Raw genomic sequence first — 25,154 nt, 5'->3', positions numbered from 1 at the left:
GGGTTTTAAGTTTTATGAGCTGATGTTTAGAAAATATTGACTCAATAAGGTGTAAAAACCAATTTTAGGTTCATATCTACACTAAACAGGAATTAGTAGCCTAAACAAGATCTGTTAGAGTGAGTTAATTAAATTGCTCACTAAACGAATAAAAGAAATTCCTTTATCTCTCCCTCTTTTCCCCAAGGAAAGCAGTCTGATAGGCTATCAATTATTCTCAGACAATTGGGGAAACAGATTAACTGTTTTAAACTTTACTCTAGAAGAGTAGAGTTGTCCAACAAATTAAATCATAAACGTGGGAAAATTCTAAGTATGTGAAGTTTAGATTCTTAAACGTGTCATTGTCTTGCGCAACTTTCTAAAACCTCTTATCTCAATTTGCTGGCAAACCATAGACTTCCCATTTTCCTCGCGACAAATTCATAGCACCATGCACGTACATTTAAAGCTTTCTCTTAATATAAACAAAAACAAAAACAAAAAAAAAACAAAAAAAAGAACACACAAAAACTAAAGACTTTATGCATCACTAGATCACTCTCACACTATCAAACAAGAATAATAGAAGCCACTTATTTTTTAATAAATAAAACACTCATCTCTCTCCTCATGTTGAAAAAATAAGCATTTCATTTAGTGGGGTTTGAGATTTTTGGATATATTTATAATATATTGAAAGCTTCTCATTTTTTGTTTGAAAATCATTCTTAGGGTTCTTCACAAAGATTATATTACATGAAGGATCCTTGAGAGTTTTTTTCTTTTGGAGTGATGCAATGTTCTTTTTGGCTTGATTTTTTAGATTTCCTTTTTTGGGTTTTTCAAAAAGGAATATTTTGATTTTTCTCTCCTTCCCGTTAAAGATTAACAAAACACAATGTCAATCAGGGGAGTGACACCCTAACCTTGTTAGGGTCTTCGGTATCTTGATTGATACTGTGTTTGTTTCACTATCAAAAAATTGAAGAAAAAAAAGACAAAAACAAAAAACACTGGAATTAGTTATAAATTTATTTGCTAATCTATCGATAAATTGCTCGTAGCTAACAGAATTTTTTGATAGATGTTGCTAATCTGTCGCTAGGATTATCGATGAATTTTGTTGTTTAGCTATACATTTATTTCCGTCGCTAATTCCTGTTGTTTTTAGTAGTGAATTACACAAACATGTAAATAGATCCTCTCCGGATTCTTTTTCTTGGGATATGGAAGGGAATGAAGAGCCTATCGATGAGTGGAATTGTCAAGTTGTTGGAAATTTGGACTAAAAAACAATGCCTATAGATACTGCTCAAGAAATTGAGGAAAATGGTGTAGATGGAAGTTTTTCCAACAATAATAAGTGTAGCATTGCCCAACGCCGGGCAGAAAAATGTGGTTTCAATGCTTCTAACATTAGTACTCCGGCAATGTCGCCGCCACCGGCTAGGGAAGCATTTCTGACAATACCTCCGAGATTAACTCCGGCAGCATTGCTTGACTCTCCTGTTATGCTCCCAAATTCACAGGTAATAGTTTACTCTCTCTTTCAATATTTCTCTTTTTTAACAAATTCTTTATTTTGAATGTTCTCATAAATTTAATTTTGTGATGTTATTTTATATAGGCTTAATACATAGTCAGTGTTGCATTTAAGTTAAGGTGAATGGGAAATATTTCTAAATCTGCAAATTTGCAACTTTTGAGTTGCACTTTTTCACTTAACTCTACCCAATGGCTATAAAAATCTGGCCAGTCCATCAGATTTTCCTTACGAAAATTTTGTTCATCTTCTTCTTTCTTTTATCACTTCAAATAATTTTTTGTGTGATTCTGCTGTCTGTTGCGTCGCTGCTCATCAGGGTTTGAGGTACCGCTATGCTCGTGAGTTAATTTGTTCTATCATAGGAGGATATATTCCATAATCTCGGGTACATTGAGGGGAATAATTTCATTAAGGACACGCTGTGAATTCAGTGGGCTCGAATTTATTTGCCTTTCTTTCCACATTCTGTTTTAGGTTGTTTTCTCTCTTTCCAGATTATGTTTTAGATTATTTTCCGAATACAGAATTACAACATGTCAGCCCTTAAACTTGTCAAGATATTCGATTTTGACACTCAAACTAAGCCTTGTCCCAATTGAACACCTCAATTCCTAATAAAGTGTTTCAATTAGATATTTTTGGTTCAGATTTCGAAACTTGTTTTGCGTGTTCTATTAGGTAGTTAAGTTAACCACATAATATGAATTCGCCTCAATAAGTCCTAAAACTCCATACATTTTCTACTTGAGGTTGATGCATATAATTATAGGAGATGACATATTTATTTGATTAACTTAACTACCTAATAGACGAATCAAAATGAAAATCTTTTTTCAAAATTTGAATCGAAAGTGTCTAATTGGACCACTTATGAGGAGTTGAGATGTTAAATTGAAATAGGGCTTAGTTCGAATGTCTAAATAAAATATCTTAACAAGTTGAGGTTGTTCAAAGAGAAGCATGTTAAGATGATAGTTGATAATTAACCAAAATTGAATTTTAATAAGAGTACATTCAAGAAATACACTAGTTACAACTCAAAATAATTTTATACTATTAGGTCATCTAAAAAATAAGTACAAATATAATTGTCCATAAAAAGTGAAATAAGTAAACTGATTGTAAATGATTATACTATTAGGTCATTTATTAAAATTTGCAATTAGGTTTATTGTAAATGATTAATTACTATTATTTTAGAAATATGAGTTTTCAACTGAATTTACCATTATAATAAAAATTGTTGGACTTTAAAGAATAAGAAAAAAAAAATTTAGATAAGCCAAAAAGAACAAATAAGAAAAAAGTTATTTTACGTTTTAATGTATAATTTTTATTTTTATTTTGTTGTTAATTTTTAGTATTACTGTTACTTTAAAGTTATTCTTTTTAATTGAATTTACTATATGACAACATTCAATCGTTATTTTTAACTAGATTCTTTTTTTGATTATTTTACTTTTATGATACTATTATTTTAAGATTATGAGTTTCAATTAGTTTACTGTTATTAACAAAAGATGTAGAGATTTTGAAGGAGAAAAAATGTATACGAAAAGAAGAAAGAAAAAATAACAAATAAGAGAAATTTAATCTAAAATGTCATATGGAAGCTATTTTTAGTTTATTTTCTAGTGATCACACACTACACATGAAGTGAGGTCATTCTTCATGTCACTTGGCACAGCATGGGATTTTACATATGAATGTTATAGTTCAAAAAGGCAAGAGCAACATCACCATAATTTAAATATTAAACTAATAAAGCATGAATAGTTTAGGGAAATTTTGAAGTATTAACTCTTATTTAAGTTCGCAAAATTCTGTTTACAAGTTGGGCCTTATAGGGAAAAGCAAATGTCAATTTGGAAGATGCTCATATGAAGTAGTAGGTGAAATTATTCTGGTAAGTCGTTCTTATTAAAAACTAATTGAAGATGTGATGGTGCAGAGGCGAGTTAATAATTAGAGCCAATATTCTTTTTCTAATATTTTTTAGCTTTTCCACCCGATGTATCTAGTACCTGAGGCCCGACTAATTGAATTCGCGTTAGAAAATATCACTTAAAAATAAAGTGCTCCCTTCGAAAGATGCAGTCTTGTTACTGTTTATTTCGCAGACTGAAATGCTAATTTACTTTGGCGGAGTTTAAAAAAAGAAAGAAAAGAGATTCACAAATAGTAAATAAAACAACTGACAAGTGATAAGTTGAAATATAAAATAATGAATAAATAAATAAAAAAGTATTTTTCCATATCTTCCTCTTGAATTGTAATGTAACTAGAGAGGTATTGGAAGTTTCAACGGGCAACGTTGGTGGACATCGAGGGAATTGGTAGCGGAATGGAGCGGTCCAATGGAAAGTGGAAGCCAAGAAGACTACTTATATAAAGTTGGTGGAGAGCAGAGACGATGAGGAAAAGAGGGAAAATCGGGAGAGGGTTAATTTAAGGCAGCAAAATTAGCGGTTAAAGCGGCTAAAACGGCAGCACTTGAACACTTGTATGAAGAACTTCGGGACAATGGTAGAGATAAGAAGTTGTATAGGCTCGCAAAGGACAAAACAATGAGGGCTCGAGACCTAGACCAAGTGAAGTGCATCAAAGTCGATGAAGGCAAAGTATTGGTGGAAAAGGCACACATTAGATGAAGATGGCAGACATACTTTCATAAACTCTTGAATGAAGAGGGGGCCAAGAATATTACACTGGGCAATTTAGAGCACTTTTAGAGTCGTTGAGATTTTGGATATTGTAGGGATATCAAGTTTGAAGGGGGTTAAGGAGATTATTTGTAAGATGAGAAGGGAGAGAGATTGTAAGATGAGAAGGGAGAGGGAGACCAGGCCAGATGAGATCCGGTGAAATTTGGGAAGAACACAATTAAAGCATGTATGAAGTGGCTAACGGGATTGTTTAACATCATTTTAGGACGTCAAAAATGCCCGAAGAATGGACGCGGAGTACAATGATCCTTTTATACAAGAACAAAGGTGATATTCCGAATTGTAACAATTATAGGGGTATGGAGCTACTAAGCCATACTATGAAAGTTTAGGAGATAGTGGTGGAAATGAGGATGAGGAGGTGTGTGTTTATTACTAAGTACCAATTTGGGATTCAAGTCTGGGTATTTGACTACAAAAGTCATTGATGGAGCAGTATAGCGAGAGGAAGAGGGACTTACATATGGTGTCCATTTACCTAGAAAAAGCATAAGAAAAAGTCCCTAGGGGAGTACTGTGGAGATATTTGGAGGCTAGAAGTGTACTTGTAGCTTATATTAGGGCAATTAAGGACGTGTATGATGGAGCGAACGCCCGAGTTAGTACAGCGAAAGGAGACTTAAAGCACTTCCCAATCATGATCGGGTTGCACTAGGATCAGCTCTTAGCCCGTCTCTGTTTGCCTTGGTGATGGAGGATCTAACACAACATATCTAAGGAGAGGTGTCATAGCGTATGTTATTTACAGATAACATAGTTTGGATTGAAAAGACATATGGAAGAGTTAATGATAGGTAGGAGGTTTGGACACAACTTGGAGTCTAAAGGGTTCTTGTTGAGCAAGTCTAAGACAAATACATGGACTGCAAGTATACTGACATAACTCACGTCGCAGATATGAAAGTAAGGATTGATACACAAGCCATCTCCAAGAGACTAAGTTTCAAGTATCTGGGGCCAGTAATTCAAGAAACTAAGGAGATTGACGATGATGTTACACATTGTATTAGAGTGGGGTGGAGTAAGTAAAAGCTCTCATCTGATGTCTTATGTGATGAGAATGTGCCACCAAGCAGGTAAGTATACAAAGTGGTGGTCAGACCAGTTATGTTGTATGGGACAGAACATTGCCCCGTTAAGAACTCTCATGTCCAAAACATGAAAGTAGCAAAAATGAGAATGTTGAGATGGATGTGTGTGTATACTAGGAGAATGGGATTAGGAACAAAGATATCTAGGATAAGGTAGGAGTGACCTCCGTGGTGGACAAGATGAGAGAGACGAGATTGAGATGGTTTGGGCATGTGAAGAGGAGATGCTCATATACCCTATTGAAGAAGTGTGAGAGGTTGAGTATGGTGAGTATGAGGAGAAGTAGAAGTAGGCCGAAGAAGTATAGGGGAGAGGTGATTAGTTGACACATCTGCAGCTTACTGAGGACATGACCCTAGATAGGAAGATATGGAGGTCGAGGATTATAGAAAGGTTAGTAGGGAGTCGAGCGTTGTCTAGTTCCCTTATCAATATTGTCATTACTACTCTTCAATTATCTTATTTTTCGATTTTATTAATACCTATTGTTTTCTTAGCTTCAGTTATTGTATTATTTGTAGGGGTGTTAATGGTTTTTAAAAAAAAAACTGACTTAACCGATCGAACTAATTTTTAGGTTTCCTTTAATAAAACCGACGATTTTTATATAAATTTATAACCATACTGAATAATTAGGTAGATTTTTAGTTTTATAAATAAACCGAAAAAATACTGAACCGTACCGAATAGATTAATATGTGCAAAATAGATCTTATATATTGAGTTTTAAAATATTAAAATTTTCGCCTTGGGCCCAAGGTGATGAAAACGATTACAAGTCTGCAACATAATTAACACCTAAAGTCCCAACTGTAAAACCTATTGAAATTAAATTAGTTCTAGCATCTCGAATAGTAACTAGTAAGCTACAAGATATTCCAATGATTTTGGGTAGCAAATATACGAGGTGTTATATATCTTTCCTCTCATATGATTTAAATTCTTCTTATTGGATACTTAATCTTAGTAGAGTCAGTTCTCGAGTCCCATCTTGATTGATTTCTTCTCGCTCATGCAATCTAATTTTTTTTTAATCTTTATTTAACATTATTTTACACTACCGTAAAATAGGGGAATGAATCTGTATTCTTGTCGTCTTTCATGTTTTCTTGATTCATCAAATTTTAAATAGTAAAAATGTCTAGAGACTTTTGCCAAAGTCCTACAGAATTATGCATGGTATCGTGTCCTAACTTCTACTAGTGACTTTTACATGATGTTATTTCAAAAAATTCCGAAAATTAACCAAATCGTACCGATACTGAAGAGAAATCGAGATGATGAGACGGTTTCGAAAAATCTAATTTTGGTTATACAAAATGAAATAACTGAAAAATCGATATGGTATAAATTTTATAAAATAACCATTCGAACCGTAGCATTGACAACCCTACTATTTGTTGTAGCTATTATTCTCTTCTTCATTCTTTTTACCATAGCTACTTCATTACGGAATTTGCTTTGCATACTTGATTTTTTATATGCTTTACTTGAGCCGATGATCTATCTGAAATAGTCTCTCTACCTTCTCAAGAAGGAGTAAGGTTGATACACATGACCCTCCTAGTCTAGACCCCGCTTGAAAGATTACATTTACTATGTGGTTGTTGCTAGTATTTCATTCACTAGAATATCGTTTTGCAATTAGAAAGTAGAATAGCAGCTCATCTTACTATTTTTGTTTTGTTCAATTTTATTTTCCTAATCTAATTAATTAGGTCCGTGAATAGTGGTGGAGTTGCAACAACTACTTACCTGGAACTCCAAGTTTCTTAAAAACTCTTCTCAATTGAACTTTATTATTTCCAACTAATTAATCTTTGTTGTTTTCTTGTTAATTAGGCACCACAATCTCCTACTACAGGAAGCTTTCATCAGTTCCCCACTATCATCAATCAAGAAAATTCAATGACTCCTCATTCCTCAAACACCCAATCTCAGGTATCTGCCAAAACCTTTATTTACCTAATGAATTATCTGTCATTTTATTTAATTGGTTCTTTATGGTTCTATGACTCTGTCTAACATGTGTAGGTAATGGAAGAAGTATTCGTAATTCCAACTGTAATGACTGTTCTATTGAACATTGTGTTGCTTGTGCTACATATAGAGAAATTGACGGGTATAATAATCTTGGAGTACACTTTCAAGATAATTATATTAAAGTAACTGTCTATGATAATTACTCTATGCGTTTTAATTTATCTGGCGTAGTTTAACTGAGCATCAAGTTCTAAAAAAGAACGAAAGAGTTTTCGAACTCGTGGCGCTAAACATGTCATGAGATTTCTGTAAGCATGTCATTTAGGGTAAAATGTAAAGATTAAAGTTAAATTGCTTTCAAACACAAAAGTTTAAAGTTAAAATGTGTCGTTTTACTTCAAACAAACTAATAAGGAAATAGTATCACATAAATTGTACTGAGAGAAAGGTAAAACTTGCTATCTGAAAAATAAGGCAAACAATTTGATGTAGTAGGTCAATTTATGTTGATGGTGTAAGAAAAACTTATATAACTAGTACTCAAGTCGAAGGGAGTCTTGGAGAAACGGTAAAGTTATCTCCGTGGGAGCTATAGGTCATAGGTTTCGAGTCGTGGAAGCAGCCACTAATGCTTTTATTAGGTTGGGTTGTCTTCATCACACCCCTTAGGGTGCAGCCCTTTCCTGAATCCTATAAACGCGGATGCTTTGTGTACCGAACTGCCCTTTTTAACCGTTAATCAAGTTAAATCCATAATCTTGCTACTACTACATTGTTCAAACTTTAATATTTCCTCCAAATTAAATGCAGAGTACAACAAGAGATCATTTTGAATTTCCAGCAGAATCTCCAAAAGTGACTGCCTTAAAGAACTGTTCAGATACACCTTCAGAAAGAAATAATCAACAAAAAATGGGCTGCATTGGCTTAACAAACACTACTCAGCTAGGAAATTGCTCCTTCAAATCACTACACCAATTTGAGCAAAGAGGTGCAACGAATCCAAATATTGTTACCTCAAACGGCTCGGATGATGGATACACTTGGAGAAAATATGGTCAGAAAACTGTCAAAGGGAGTGAATTTCCTAGGAGCTACTACAAATGTACTCAACAAAATTGCCTTGTTAAGAAAAAAGTCGAACGTTCTCCAGATGGACAGATCACAGAAATTATCTATAAAGGTGAACATAATCATCAGAAATCTCAACCTCCTCGACGTGCAACGACGAATTCAAATCCCTATGGTTTAGCAGAGATGACAGAAATGAATGAAAGAAATGGTGGATCAAGTATTTGGAGAAACGTGCAATTTGGAAGCAATAAGGATGTTAGAACATCCTCAGCATCTATTTTGACAGAGGTTCCTGATTCGTTAATGTTAAGCCATCAAAAGACAAATATGAATGTGTTTGAATCAGCTAGAACTAGTCCTGAGCCCTCTTCTACACTTGCTAGTCGTGATGATGAAGATGAAGATAGAGTTACTGAAGGGAGCACTTCCCTCGGTGATTATGTTGATGATTGTGAATTTGAGCATAAAAGGAGGTACCCTATTTTGATCTACCGTTGTCCTTTTATCTTTTCCTCGATTTTGAGATGGATTTAACTTATATACACAAACAATACTACGTAGAAGTAAGGTCTGCGTACATTCTACCCTCCCCATGCCTCACTTTTTGGGATTACTGGGTATGTTATTGTACACAAATAATACTGCAAACATCAATTGTCTTTTTTTTTTTAAACTGGTAACTTTAAAACATCAATTGTCTTTTAACATGTTGTAATAGGTAATCCGCCTTATTTTTCAGGATATTAATCCTATTTTATATTGATGGTTGCCGATAGCTTCATTTAGGGGAACTCAATGTATAGCAGTTAAAAAAAATCAATTGTCTGATCTTTTATCCACTGCCTAAGAATCATTTGTAACTTTCTATTGCTGCGCCTTTAGTGGCAGTAAAGTAATATGGATCAAGTGCTTTAGGGAAGGGTTATAGTATGCTTACACAATCTACAAATTAAATCTTGATCAATCCTTTTTTTTTTCTTTTTTCCTTAATTTGTGTGTTTTTGTTAGTTTTTCTTTTTGTTGCAAAATCGTTGCTTTGTTTCAGGAAGAGAGAATTTTACTCAGCTGAAGTGAGTTTATCGTCGAGGACAACAAGAGAACCAAAAGTAGTTGTCCAGATAGAGAGCCAGATTGATATTCTTGATGATGGCTATCGCTGGAGAAAATATGGCCAAAACGTTGTGAAGGGAAATCCAAATCCCAGGTATCTATTTTTGGACATGGATATTTATGCTTAGCTTTAGTCCCGTCAGTTACTCATCCGCCAGATTACTGTTAATGTTTATCATAAAGATTTTACCAATAATTAACGTAAAATGAGATGATTCTATAAGTATTTGTTACACTATTAATGTATAGAACTTAAAACTCTTTTTTTTTTCTCCTTATATAGGAGCTACTACAAATGCACAAGTGCAGGATGCCCAGTAAGAAAACATGTGGAAAGGGCACCAGATAATCTAAAATCAGTCATCACAACATATGAAGGGAAACATAACCATGAAGTGCCATCAGTAAACAAGACAAATAGTGCTGCTAGTGTTACTGGAAATCAAGCTTCAGCCTCTACTGCAAATGGGCAATCTTCTATATTGGCATCTCCAAAAAGACATAAAGTTTCCAATCTTGGAATGCAAGTGCAAGATTTTAACTTCCAATTTGAAAGAAAGCCCTTTGACTATGTAAGGCCAAGTTTTCTTGGAAGTCACCTTACTGACTTGAGATTTGGAGCTACTTCACCTCTCTATGACCTAAAATTCCCAACTAATTTACAGAGCCCTCTGTCCTACACTTCTTTTCTCTCGCGCCCATTTACTCCTTTGCAGATGCCTAATTTTCCGTTGTCATTATCTTTGCCAACCAATCTTCCTGTTGGCCCCAGTATGGTGCCTTCTCTTGGTGCATTTCATTTTAATGATCACTCATTAACACCAAATGGTGTGTCATCCCATTCTTCTCTCGCAGTTGGGGATCAAAAACATATTCACGAGAACAACAATAACAATAACGACAAAAATTCGAGACTGCTTAAAGACAATGAAGAGATGTATGATCATCAAAATGGAGTATCATCTACTGTATTATGCAGCCACATTATGGACAATTTTCCATCTTAGAAGAGTCGTGGAATTTTATTAATCTATTGCACCTCCAAAAGAGTCCAAGATACTTGTGTTCATTTGTTTTAGGCTCTCTAGAGAGAGATAACATGCCAACAAAAGGAAATGGAAGAGGGAGAGGGGGGTGAGAATGATAGTGTGGCCCTGACCATATTTTATGCTAGATGATCTTTTGTTTCAGATCAATATTCTTTTTTGACTCTTTGCATGGAGCTATCTGTAAAAATAAATTTGCAGATTCAGGTTTTTGAGGAAGTTCTTGCCAGCTGAATGAGCAAATTCTGTAAACAATGGATTATTTTGTCCTCTTTGCATCTTATTTTGTCTGAAATTACCACCCTCCTCTCCCCCTTTACCCCACTCACGACACCCTTTTCCCAAAAAGAAGAAAAGAAAAATGGTTTAAGAAAACGAAAGAATAAAGAAAGCTTACAATTCAATGTCTTACTAGTTTATCACAACAAGAAGTCAACAACATACTCGGTGTAATCGCACAAGTGAAGACTGGGGAGGGTAGGATGTACACAAACCTTACTCCAATCTCGTTGAAACGTTTTACTTGTTTATGTTATTTTTTAAAACAATGAAGGTGGTTATCAACCACTATTTTCAAGGATAAAGGAGATTTCAAGTATCAGGATCCAATTGCTTTAAACATGTTTTGTCATTGACTTTCATAGTAGGAAAAATAAATTTATAATGAAAAAACGAGAAAAGTAAAAGAGAAAATCCATAATTATCCCTAAGTACTAATTTTCAAAGAATCACTGAAAATTTGTGAGGGTCCTTTTTGGCCCTCTAAACTCGTTTGAAATGATATTAATAGCCTTTTTCAGTTAATATCACGTACCAATCCTATTTTTCCACGTAATTTCCTTTTTTATATTATTCTTATTTTTTTTCCAATCCTTAAAACAAGTCAGATTACAAAAAGAAAATCCCTTCATCTTCCTCCTCCTTCTGTAGCCCATCACTCATCTATGAAGGTGATACTATCATAGATCAGAGTGGTGAGAAGGAGAAACAAAAGATAAGAAAAAAAAAAAGAAAAAAATAATTAAAAAAAAGTGAAAGCAAAAGAAAAAACTAAAAGGATACAATTGGCAAAAAAAAAAAAAAAAAACAAGAATTCTAGTGGCCGGACTTTTTTCCCCTGTAGGAATGTTACAGGGCCGGGGAGAAGCAACGACGACATATTCAGTATAATGCCAAGATAAATAAAGTGAAAGAAAAAAGAAAGACAATAAAAAGTAAAGGGAATATAAAAAAGATTGACAACATTCTTTTTACAAGAATACAAAACAAATAAAAATTTAATGCTTTTTTTTCTTGTGCTCCTTTGGAGTGTAAAGCATTCTACTACAACTTGCGCTAAAAATGAGCTTATACTAATATTATTTCAAATGTATAAAAATGGGTTGTAGGGTCAGACATGGATGCAGCGTTGCGATATTGGGTTTGTCAAATCCATTACTTGTAATACGGAATATGAATTTATGGGTAAGAATCTAGCATATAATAAGTTTGAATCTATAATTTTAAAAATATATGAGTTTAATTGCAAAGAGTCTCAAAAGTTGAGTTCATTGGCTTTAATTTTGACTCCACCTTTGAAGAGAATGCCCAAAACTTTGATATTTCTTTGGAAATCAGATTGTATACAGTAAAAACCGAAGCAATCTGTATACGGTAAAAACTGGAGTAAATATCGCAGCTGTCCGATGCGAGGTTGAAGAAGAACGAGATCATTAGCCTCGGGTAAGACCGAAGGGAACGAGGGCCAAGGATTCGTGAGTTTTTCCAACTAAATGTCAAAAACCGAGAGTATGTTGGTAGATATAGAAAATCTGAACCTGAGGGGAAGACACTCGACATAGGTTCGGAGTTCCGTTATGAGCCAGGCTACACGTCACCTAACCGCTCCGTCATTTGTGCTAACATCTGTACGGAATTTCTGACATCCGTACGGGCGCCGCGTCGTCTTATCCATTTTAGGGTTTTCTTAAAAGGCCTTTTTTAGGTTGTACTAAGGCCCATCTAGTTTTGGATACAAATGGGGATGTACCCCCTTCATTTTAGGGCTAGTCTTTTATTAATTTTCATACTTGTAATCCGAAAAAGAGAGAGAGGAGTTTTCTTATTGATTGTCTCGAGTTAGAGAAGCTATTTCACAAACCGGACCAAATTCTCAGAGTCATCAATTCGGTTTCCTAAGCTGTTCTTTCTCTTCTTCATCAATATAATGTTTATTATTTCATACTATTATTATACGTAACTTACTAATCTAGCCACATATCCTATAAACCACTTATAAATTTAATTGTTACCGTTTAAGGGTAAACAGTTTGGCGCCCACCGTGGGGTATAGGATAATAGTGGTGATTAATTTACAACTCTATCTTTCACTTGTTCTTTGAAAGCTTGTGATTCAGGTAATTTTCAAGATGGCAAGCAGTGGTCATTCAGGACACGTGAACAACAATGAGCTGATTGGTGAAAACGACAACAACGGGTTGCCAAACCAGAAGGCATCCCCCACTGATCTAGCCGATCCAAATGCTGTCAACTCAACCGAAGGCCTTAACTAGAACACCGCCAACCAGAACAATGCCGGTATTCCGGCCACAGATCCTTTAAATAGCAATAATTCAGCAACTTTGTGTCGGGCGCTAGCCTGAAAAACACCGGATACCATAGAGGAAATTAACTTATGTTTGATATTTGAAATGTTGCATGAACAACAGGTGGCAATAGCTCGGCTACAAAATAAAGACAACTGAACAGTATCGGCAGGGCCTAGTCGGGCTACCGAGCCAAGGCGATAAAAAGATCGGGTCGTTGATAGTGACAACGGATCGGGGTTCAGTGCATCTGTCGAGGTCCTGAAAATGCCCGAAAAATTAGCTAAACGGGTCGAATATACTGAGAAAAAGGTAGAAACATACAACTCTCGAGTGGACCAGATCCCGGGGGCACCTCCAATCTCGAAGGAACCGGACCCAAAAAGATACATTCAAAGGCCTTTTCCTCAGAGTACGGCCCCGAAGCTGATCCCGAAGAGGTTCAAAATGCCCGACATCCCAAAATATGATGGGACGACGGACCCGTAGGAGCATGTGACTTTGTATACTTGCGCCATAAAAGGCAACGACGTTGAAAAAGATGAAATCGAATCAGTGTTACTAAAAAGGTTTGGTGAAATGCTGTCTAAAGGGGGACTGACCTGGTACGACCATCTGCCTGAGCATTCCATCACTTCTTTTGAGATGCTCGCAGATGTGTTTATCAAATCCTATGCCGGAGCCAAGAAGGTACAAGCAAGAAAAGAGGACATCTTCAGAATCACCCAAAGAGATAACGAACTACTCCGAGAGTTCGTGAATAGGTTCCAAAAGAAACGAATGGAACTCCCTCTGGTCTCGGAAGAATGGGCCGCTCAAGCCTTTACTAAGGGTCTTAACCCCTAAAGCTCTACTGTCTCGTTTAAATTAAATGAAAACTTGTTGGAATACGAGGTAGTAACTTGGGCCGATGTTCATAACAGGTACGAATCCAAGATTTGGGTAGAGGATGATCAACTTGAACTTCCCCTAGGCCCGATACGCGGAAGTAAGAATTCCGAAAGGTCGAGAAGGACTTTCGAATTGGAGATAAGGCCACCGAAGGATAGATACCAACCGTATGCTCAACCGGAGAAATCCAACCTTAGGTCGGATATGGGAAGAAACGGTCTTAGTCATCATTGGAATAGGAGTGACAAGCGATCTGATCGCTGGTCAAGCAGTCGAGGTTTGCTGTTTAGAGGTGATAGTAGTGGATCTGCCAACAAGGGAGACAACCCAAGGTTATCAAAGTACAACTTCAACATTAACACCACAGATCTTGTCTCGGCCATTGGCCATATCAAGGATGCAAGGTGGCCGGGACCACTAAGATTCGATCCAGCTCAAAGAGATCCAAGCATGATATGTGAGTATCACGGAACTCATGGTCATAGGAACGAGGACTGTCGCCAATTGAGAGAAGATGTGGCTCGATTGTTAAAAAATAGTCACCTTCGCGAATTATTAAGTGACCGAGCCAAAGGACACTATAAAGGCAAGGAAAATCACAAACAGGTCGAGCCCATGGAGCCTCAACACGTGATCAATATGATAATCGGTGGAACGGAAATGCCACGAGGTCCGATGATGAAGAGGACAAAGGTTTCAGTTGTTCGAGAGAAACGAACTGGGGATTATGTACCAGAAGGATCTATTTCCTTCAACGATGAGGATGTAGAAGGCATCATTTAGCCGCACAACGATGCTTTGGTAATTTCTATCCTTATTTTTAAATCTAAAGTTAAATGTATTTTGATTGATCCAGGTAGTTCGGCCAATATTATCCAATGGAGAGTGATAGAACAACTGGGGCTGTTGGACCAAATTATGCCGGAAACTCAGGTTCTCAGCGGATTCAACATGGCGAGCAAAGCTATTAAGGGAGAAATCTCTTTGCCGGTAAACATCGTCGGGACTATTCAACAAACGGTGTTCTATGTCATCGAGGGTGAGATGAAGTATAATGCGTTGCTCGGCAGACCGTGGATTCATAGCATGAGGGCAGTACCCTCGACATTACATCAAATGTTGAGATTCCTAACCTCGGAAGGGATAAAAATGGTCTATGGTGAACAACCCGCGGCAAAAGAGATGTTCGCAGTCGAAGAAGCACCCCCACTCAGAAGGAACCGTCCCTAAAAGCTGTTGAATCAACAAAAGGCAAACATACTAAATAGCAATTACATAATGGAAGCTCGGACATTTCAAGTGAAGAAAAGAAAGAGACGAGCTTGAACTTCGAAGAAGACGACTTCGGTGTGCCCAGATCGTTCATGCTGCCGGATGATTCAGACGCAACCAAGTCTACCATAGAAGAGCTGGAACAGATTATCTTGTTTGTACACTTGTCGGATAGAAAGGTATACCTGGGCATGGGGTTAATCTCGGAGCTCAGGCATAAATTAATTGAATTTATTCAAGCTAACACCAATTGTTTTGCATGGTCCCATTTAGACAGGACAGGTGTACCACCGGAAGTAACGACGCATAAGTTAAGCCTCAATTAAAAAAAATCCGGTGAAACAGAAAAGGAGACTGATGGCCGAAGTAAAGCATGCCTTCGTCAAAGAAGAGGTAACAAAGCTTTTAAAAATAGGTTCCATTTGGGAGGTTAAATACCTAGACTGGTTAGCTAATGTCGTTGTCGTACCAAAGAAAGGTAATAAATTCAGAATGTGCATTTATTAAAAGGACTTGAACAAAGCATGCCTAAAGGATTCGGTCCCTATGCCTTACATTGATCGAATGATCGATGCGACGACCGGGCATGAGATGTTAAGTTTTCTCGATGCCTACTCCGGCTACAACCAGATTCGGATGGACTCGGAGGATCAAGAGAAAACTTTTTTTATAATCAAATTTGGGACTTATTGCTATAATGTAATTCCATTCGGATTAAAAAACGCCGGTGCAACTTACCAACGCCTAGCTAACCGAATGTTCGAAGAACAGATAGGTAAAATAATTGAGGTTTATATTGATGATATGCTAGTTAAGTCCCTGGAAACAGACGACCATTTAAAGCATTTGCAAGAAACCTGCGACATACTTCGCAAATACAACATGAAGTTGAACCCGGATAATTGTGCCTTTGAAGTTAGATCGGGTAAATTCTTGGGTTTTATGGTGTCGAACCGAGGAATTGAAATCAACTCAAAAAAAAATTAAGGTCGTTGAAGACATTGAAGTAGTTAACAACGTGAAGGCAGTGCAAAGGTTAACCAGAAGGATAGCGGCTCTGAGCCGGTTCATTTCAAGGTCTTCGGATAAAAGTCACCAGTTCTTTTCACTGCTAAGAAAGAAGAATGACTTCTTATGGACACCGACATGTCAGAAAGCTTTGGAAGGTCTAAAGCGGTACTTGTAGAGCCCGTCTTTGCTGCACACACCAAAGGCAGATGAGCAGCTGTTCTGATATCTTGCTGTATTCGAAGTCGCGGTAAGCAGCGTTTTGGTCCGAGAAGAAGAAGGTACGCAATTCCTATCTATTATGTGATTAGAACATTAGGGAATGCAGAGACACGTTATTCTCACCTCAAAAAATTGGCTTTAGCTTTGGTAAGTGCTTCTAGGAAACTGAAACCTTATTTTCAATGCCACTCCATATGTGTAGTAACCACTTACCCATTAAAAAATATCATGCATAAACCGGAGCTATCAGGAAGGTTGACGAAATGTGCCGTATAAATAAGCGGTTATGACATCGAGAATAAACCTAGCACGACAATTAAATCCCAAATTCTGGCCGACTTCGTAGCGGACTTTACACCTGCAATGGTTCCCCAAGTAGAAAAAGAGCTTTTTCTAACCTCAGGGAAAACCTTGGGGATCTGGACCCCGTATTCGAATGGAGCATCGAACGTAAAAGGGTTCGGACTGGGAATTGTTCTTAAGGTCCCCGCAGGCGATATTATTCGACAATCAATCAGGACTTTAAAATTGACTAATAATGAAGCCGAGTATGAGGCTATGATTACAAGTTTGGAATTGGCTCAAAGTTTAGGGGCTGAAGTCATCGAAGCAAAGTGCGACTCCCTTCTGGTTGTGAATCAAGTCAACGGTATTTTCGAAGTCAAAGATGAACGAATGTAGAGATACCTAGAAAAACAGTATTTACAGACAAAAGTATTCGGTTATTAGGGAAAAATCAATAGACTTCTAATGTCGAATTAGGATCAACAAATTCAAGTAATCCTACACTGGTTCAAAGAATGGACTATGCAACATGTACTGAGGGAACAGAACAATGAAGCAGATGCATTGGCTAACTTAGGTTCATTGGTCGGAGCGGAAGAATTCAATTCTGTCATGGTCATTCAGTTAATGAATTCAGCAATGGAAAATGGCCACGCTGAGATAAATACAATGAGCTTGACATGGGATTGGCGCAATAAAGACATAAATACTTGCGAGATGGAAAGCTTCTAGTAGACTCTAAGGAGTTGAGGTCCCTTCGAACCAAAGCTGCGAGTTCTGTTTGGTCGATGACCAGTTGTATCGCCGATCTTCCTACGGACCTTTGGCTAAATGCTTGGGGCCCGAAAAAACAAATTATGTGATGTGGGAGGTCCATGAAGGAACCTGCAGCAACCATTCGGGAGCCAAAGCCTTGGTCCGAAAGATAATCAGAGCAGGATACTACTGGAACTGGATGGAGGAGGACGCGAAAAATTTTGTCCGAAAATGCGATGGATGCCAAAAACACGCACCAATGATACACCAACCGGGGGAGTTGCTGCATCCGGTCCTATACCCTTGGCTATTCATGAAATGGGAAATGGACATTATCGGTCCTTTTCCATGGGCTCCCGATAAGGCTCGGTTCATTCTGTTTACGACTGACTATTTTTCTAAATGGGTTGAAGCGCAGGCCTTAGAGAAATTCAAAGAGAAGGAAGTCATTAACTTCATTTGGGACCATATCATTTGTCGATTCGACATTCCTACTGAGATAACTTGCGACAACGGTAGACAGTTCATAGGTAATAAGGTCAATGACTTTCACTTGTGCTTCGACGAATAAAACCATAATTCAAAATCTAAGAAAGCGACTATAGTCGTCGAAGCACAAGTGGAAGGAAGTTTAGTTGGAGGTACTATGGGCCTACAGAATGACATCGAAGTCAAGTACTGGAGAAACACCTTTTTCTCTAGTTTATGGTGCGGAAGCCTTGATTCCTGTGGAAGTCGGAGAGCCGAGCCTAAGGTTCCGATATGCGACGAACAAGTCAAATGAAGAGGTTATGGCTGTAAAGCTTAATTAGCGGGCGAACTTCTCGAGAATGAGTTGTTCCGTTTAGCGACTCAAAAACAAGGAATGGGGAGATATTACAATCGAAGAACGAATCTTCGGCATTTCCAAGTTGGGGACTTCGTGCTTCGGAAAATTACCCTGCACACTAAGAATCCCGACGATGGAAATTGGGCTCAAAGTGAGAAGGACCGTATAAGATAACTGGAATAACCGGCAAAGGGTCGTATCAATTAGAAGCTGGAGACGGTCAACAGCTGCACAACAACTAGAACATGGCACACTTGAAAAAAGATTATTGCTAAGGTACGAGCTACTAACCCTTTGTGAATGTCAGTGATTCTCAACTTTTCCTTGCAGGTTCAAAATAGAGCAAAATTCGAAAGAAGTAGAATTAGGTCTGAAAACATGTGTTGCACTCTTTTTTTCTTACTTGGTTTTATCCCGAAGTGGGTGTTCCAGCAAGGTTTTTAACGAGGCAACAATGTACAACGTGTTACTTTTCTCATTCAAAAACCAGGCTAAGTGCCGAGGACTTGAAGACCAGCTAAGTACTAGGGACTGGGGATTCAACAACGTCATTTTCTATAGTTTTTCTCCGCTCATGCCTCCCACACAAACACTAGGGGTCTATGATACCCTTGCCAGGGACAACAAGATCGAAGAAAACTCTAAGAAACGAAGTAAGAAGTGAAGTCAAAGTCGAAACACTTTTTGTATTTTGAATTGACCAAACCTTCTGCATTAGGATTCATTATAAGGGCCAAATGATCAAATGAATCGTGCCCAGATAGTTTTGCTACGGCAAAAGGCAGAAGGATTCGGATGAAGTCCTTAGTTTCTTGTATGAGATAATGATTTGAAATATGAAGAAAAATACTTCGGTAAAAATACACATCAAATATGACTTCTTATGAAAGTACCCGAGAGTAACTATTTGTTAAAGCCCATAGGCTACCCTCGACTGGGGACTACTGTCACAAAATAGACGAAGGCACCAAGGTAATAATTAGCCTAATTTACAAAGACTTCAAATAGTCGAAAGAGGGTCGAGTAATTAAAGACATCGACTCATATGCCCGAAGTGGTTCAGAGACGTCCGGATTCACAAAGCAATAAAAGGCTCCCGCGGGCAAGCCCTCATTATGATATCGGATGAAATTGAACCGGTATAAGTAGAGCCCAAAACGCATAAGTTAAGTTTGCTCATTTTTTCGTTTTTTCGTTAAAAAGCAAAATTATTAACTGCTCGTCTGATAAGACAAAAATTGTAAAGGGCTCACGGTCGAACCTCAGGCGTTTTCAAGTGAATCAATATCATAAATTCTATTCGACTCAAGAATCTATTCGTTTAACTCAGTTCTCATATGACTGAGTATCAGAAATGATCAAAAGAAATACTGGCAAAAGAAAGCCCATGCAAATTTTATATCATAGAGGGCTAAAGCCTGTCCTTTAAAAATTACAAAAATTGAAACAAAATGAAAAAGTCCTTTAAGCCTATTTAATCTGCCGAAAAGGAACTCGAGTCATCAGAGCCAGACTCTTCAGGGTCTTCCTCGGAACTATCATTGAGTGCTTTCTTGGCTTTATTATCGAGTTCCTTTGCCTCAGCAGTCCGAGCAGAAATATCTGTAATGCCTCGATGAGCCGCTTCAAGTGTAGACCTTCGAGATTTCCACTTCTTGTATTATACTAGAAGGATGGACCGAGCTTCGGTAGCCTCAACTTCGTCATGAGCTTCCTTCAGGTCGTCTTGAGCCTTTTTTAATTTGACCTCCAGCTCGGACCTCATTTCGTTCAAAGTATTGTAAACGTGGTTAGAAGCTACCAACTCTGCCTAAAGTCCATCATTGTATCGAACAGCGGCCTCAAGGTCACTCTTGAGTTTCTCATTGGCCCGGGCTCGACTCTCAGCTTTCTCTTGGGCAACCTTCAAGGTTTCCTTCTCAACGGCCCTTTCGGACACGAGTTGACTAAACTTCTCCTTCATATTTGCAGCCTCACCTTTAACGGAGTCTAGTCCCTGCCTCAATTGGGCAATGTTGGCCTCTAATTCACTGAGCTTTGAAATGTTCTCGGAGTTCTCTCTGTTGAACTGCCTATTGTCCTCTTCCGGGACTTTGTTCTTATGGACCAAATCATCGAGTTCATTTTTTAACCGAAGGTTATCCTTCTTAGCTGCTTCAAGTTTGGCTTGGAGGGTCGGAGGACCGACGATTTGGCTCAACTGATCTTTTTTTTGTTGAAGGAGAAGTTTGAACTTCTCAGACTCTTGGCACTGGGCATCCAACTCGACCCGTAAATCATCTATCTCGTGCTGAGCTCGAAGAAAACCTTCGTTCTCTAGTACAACAGACTGCAAAAAAAAAAAAAGGAAACAAAGTTAGAAATCAGTAGACATTGAAGGTTACACCAAAAAAGTTGAAACTTGTGGAAGGGAAAAAGGAGAAAAATGTTCACCTGGTTGCCAGCATACATACTCTCGTTGAGAAGGCACTGCCACGAGAGTCCGGTCATCTCTTTATCAGACTCTGACACAAGAGGTCAGAGATAACTGGCCAGCCCCACGGGATGGGACAAAAAGTTGCAGTCTTCGGGAACGGTGACCATGGTCAACCTAGTCCTCCTTGGCTCTACACTTGGGCTGGAAAAACATCTACAAGCCGAGACCTTGAGCCAGACTCAGTAGACCGAGTATCCCTCCTCGACACTTATGGAATAGGGAGGTGACCGAACCCGAAGGCTTCCGCTATTGCAGGAGGATTATTGGCAGACCCATCCTCGGGAAACATATGATCAAAATTCTCCTGCTCCGAGGATTGAGCAGGAGGAGGTGGGGAAGTTGTTTCTGCCCGTCTGGCTTTTTTTGCCGAAGGCTCCGCCTCAGGGGAAGTGTCTCCTGTAACGTCGATTATCTTGACGACCCTTAAAGGAAGCGGAGCTTGGAGAAATTCTGCTATCGGGGGTAAAGGGGTCTCAACTTTCCCATCTATGGCAGACCCGGGCAGATTAACTGCGGCGCTCTCCTCCGGAGTTGTCTCAGTCTCGGTAGCAGCAATAGAAAGATCCGAACTAATTCTTGCGACCCAGACGTCGTTATCGGGGTCATCCCTCAAACCTCGAGCTTCGGATGCACCCGCTGCATCCCTCGAACTTTTCTTTCTTTTATGGCCCTTAGAAGAAGACTTGGACTTCTTTTTCTTCTTTTCAACCTCGGCTATAAGTCGTGCTGATTTTGAAATATCAAAATCTGAACCCGACGTGGAGGGTTCACCTGCTGGTGCGGGCCGAAGGGTCGAAGAACCTCTTGCCAAATCTAAATATCGAAAGGGTTAGATCGAAAAGAAGTTGAAGAGAAGAAAAAATAACGCAAAGAAAAGGAAAGAGAAAGATACCATGATTTTGTGCAGCCCACCTTTTGTGGGACAGATTTTTCCATGTCCGCTCTTGGTGCGGATGTTGGCTTATGATACTCTCGATCCACCTAGGAAATCGAGATATCATATCCGGAACCCAACCGTCAGCTGAAACATCGAAAATACTTAGAGAAATGATCAAAGGCACGTAAAAAGGGGATAAGCCCTATAAAACTTACGTTTGTCGTTCCATCTTTCGGGAAAAGGCATAAACTCTACTGGTATGATATCTACGGTTCTAACCCGAACAAAACGCTCATACTAGCCTCGATCTCTATTCTCATCAACGCAGGAAAGAATGGGGTTCCTCCCTCGTTTGGAGAGCTTTATAACTCCGGCCACGAAAGATCCTCGGGCAGTATAGCTGGATCGGATGGTGCAGGGTTAAGTCGACATTCGCATTGTTGGCCAGAAGGCGAAGGCAGGCCACGATCCTCCAAACGTTCAGACCAATTTAAGCAAGGCACACTTTATATGTCCGGCACATCTCTAGGATGATCGGGTCTATTGGAGGGTCGAGCTTGAAAGTAAAAGGGTATGTGTAAATATACAAGAACCCCTCCCTAAAGTTGGTGATTGTTTCATCATCACCGGAAGCGATGATATCTATAAGGCGGTTGTCCAACCGCAGTCAGTTCGGACTCTTGGAAGGTGTGCCTGTTTGATCGATGAAGGGTAAGGACTAACGTCGTAGCCCCGATCAGGCTTTTTTACAGTCGTTTCAACAACGAACTCGTGGTCAAAATTGTATCTCGAAGGGATTATGTCCTTGGCCTGGGATTCGAAGGAGCTAACTTGTGTTTTGTCCTTGGGGCTGGCGACAACCTTGACATTCGGAGAAGAAACTGAAGGAACGTTTTTGGAAGTAGATTCGGTGTTCATTGCCATTTTTTAAGGTTTGAAGATCGAAGTATAAAGATTTGAAGACTTGAAGATGGAAAATATGAAGATATGAAGGCTTGGAGATGGGAATATGAAGATATGAAGGTTTGAAGATGAAAATATGAAGATATGAAGATTTGGAGATGAAAAGGATGAAGTTATAAAGGATTAAAGAAGATTTTTCAAGAAATCGAGAAGATTTTGGGACCTCGGATAAGAGTTTCTCGGAAAATATCGAAGGCTCAAAAATTCGAAAGAAAATTTAAGAAAAGGAGTAAGAGGAGAGAAACGATCAAAGAAGTGAAAAGTGAATATGACCGTGATGCCTTTTATAGATGAAACTTTGAGGCGGTTACCGAAGGGTCGTCCAACTAAGAGAGGACACGTGTCTGAAGTCAGAGAGACGTGACATGAAGAGACATCTCATTTCCTGCTTATTTTCAAAGGGAAGTTTTCTAAGGAAGTCACCGAGGTTATGATCCACTTCCCGTCACTTCGGTGAAACTTCGATCCGAGAAGTGTGGGGACTATCTGTATACGGTAAAAACTGAAGCAATTTGTGTACGGTAAAAATCGGACTAAATGTCTCAGCTGTCCGATGCAAGGTCGAAGAAGAACCTCGGGTAAGATCGAAGGGAACGAGGGCCAAGGAGTCGTGAGCTTTTCCAACTAAATGTCAAAAATCGAGAGTATGTTGGTAGACACAGAAAACCCGAACCTGAGGGGAAGACACTCGACATAGGTTCGGAGTATCCGTTACGAGCCAGGCTACACGTCACCTAACTGCTCCGTCATTTGTGCTGACATCCGTACGGAATTTCTGACATCCGTACGGGCGCCACGCCGTCTTATCCATTTTAGGATTTTCTTAAAAGGCCTTTTTTAGGTTGTACTAAGGCCATCTATTTTTGGCTATAAATAAGGATGCACCCCCTTCATTTTAGGGCTAATCTTTTATTAATTTTCATACTTGTAATCTGAAAAAGAGGGAGAGGAGTTTTCTTACTGATTGGATCGGGTTAGAGAAGCTATTTCACAAACCAGACCAAATTCTCAATGTCATCAATTCGGTTTCCTAAGCTGTTCTTACTCTTATTCATCAATATAACATTTATTATTGCATACTATTATTATACTTAACTTATTAATCTAGTCACATATCCTGTAAACCACTTATGAATTTAATTGTTACCGTTTTAAGGGTAAACATATTTCAAAGGATGATTATATATTCTCCCAAAATAAAGTAAACTCTTTTGCCCATGTCCATCAGTATAGAGAACAAAAAACGAGAAGAATAATTGTCCAAGGACATATAGACCTTGAATAGATGATAAAACAATCACATCTCACGTACCAAGGCACACTCCCATTAGGAATCCAAGGTAGCGTTTGCTTTAAAAAGTTGCGTCAGAAATATGTTCTCTTGCATTGATTAAACAGTAGGTTTTGTAAAATATTTTAGAACGCCTTTTCAAAAACTTATATCTAGCTTTTTGCAAGGGGTTCTCATGGATTTGCCTTTGTAATATATAAATAACATTGGACAAAAACAAAATTTGTTATACGCGCCAAGCCGCCAACATAGACCACGACTTTCTACACGGACGTAAGAACCAGCAAGGTTTCATAGCTATCATAACAGACAGAAACAAGGTGAGCACAAGTTCAGCCTAAGTGGGACCCAAAAGCCATTTTTTATTTTCCTACTGTTCCTTTCTAGTTTTTTTTTTTCCTGATTTGCTGAATTACTAAGGTACAGTACTGCCAATGAATACAAAAATAAAGAAATATTGGTAAGTTGATAAGTATTGTATCCTTGCCAAACAAAAGGAGTTGCTATGATGATAAGCACTCTCCACCTCTAACCCGAAAATTATAGATCTGAGTCATCAAGGGAGCAAAAAGGAAAAGCTCTTGGGGAGAGGTTAAAAAAAAAAATTGTATCCTTGGCATTCAACAGTTGGTTAGAAGGGGGTGACAAATAATATTTCAGCTACACCATTTCATAGCAGTCACTTCCAACGCGATTATGTACCAATGGACTGAGAAGATGAAGTAATATGAGAAAATGGAGGAAGATATACCAAAATGAAATAAGATTCAATGTATCCGACACAATGTGATAGAAGAAAAAAGCTGAGACGACCCCATAAAATAGGATATTGATTCCACTCATGTGATTACTAAAAGGAAAAACATAAGAATACAAGTTGCAGCCACAACACATGCACCACATGCATGAAGAGAGCAACCAGTACAGAGATTCAGAGCTTGCCTGTTTACAGTCCAATAGATTACATTAATAACACAGGCCAGTTTTAGCACCATGTTTATATGAAAACCACAATCTTCATGGGCCTCATTTCAAACCAAGCAAGAAAAAAAGATTAAAGAATAACTAATTAGTAACAATCAGAGAGCAGCATAACTCTGATAATCAAAAAACTACTTCATGGATTTACAAATTTGACCA

General features: G+C 38.2%; 1 protein-coding gene across 2 annotated transcripts; it reads left to right on the top strand.

The window, feature by feature from the left end:
• Positions 1-245: 245 nt before the first annotated feature.
• LOC132615212 (probable WRKY transcription factor 2) lies at positions 246-10,842 on the top strand. Of its 2 annotated transcripts, none has more exons than XM_060329775.1 (5): positions 246-1,511; positions 7,189-7,287; positions 8,140-8,876; positions 9,449-9,607; positions 9,797-10,842. In XM_060329775.1, the coding sequence occupies exons 1-5, from the start codon at positions 1,278-1,280 to the stop codon at positions 10,518-10,520; spliced, it is 1,953 nt and encodes a 650-aa protein (XP_060185758.1). In that variant the 5' UTR covers positions 246-1,277; the 3' UTR covers positions 10,521-10,842. The 2 variants fall into 2 exon arrangements, with proteins under 2 accessions (XP_060185758.1, XP_060185759.1); XM_060329776.1 differs by lacking the exon at positions 246-1,511 and adding an exon at positions 7,017-7,064.
• Positions 10,843-25,154: the final 14,312 nt, after the last annotated feature.

This window comes from Lycium barbarum, chromosome 10 (assembly GCF_019175385.1).
Source record: "Lycium barbarum isolate Lr01 chromosome 10, ASM1917538v2, whole genome shotgun sequence".
NCBI classification, from domain to species: Eukaryota; Viridiplantae; Streptophyta; class Magnoliopsida; order Solanales; family Solanaceae; genus Lycium; species Lycium barbarum.
This window is presented reverse-complemented; position numbering and strand designations above follow the sequence as displayed.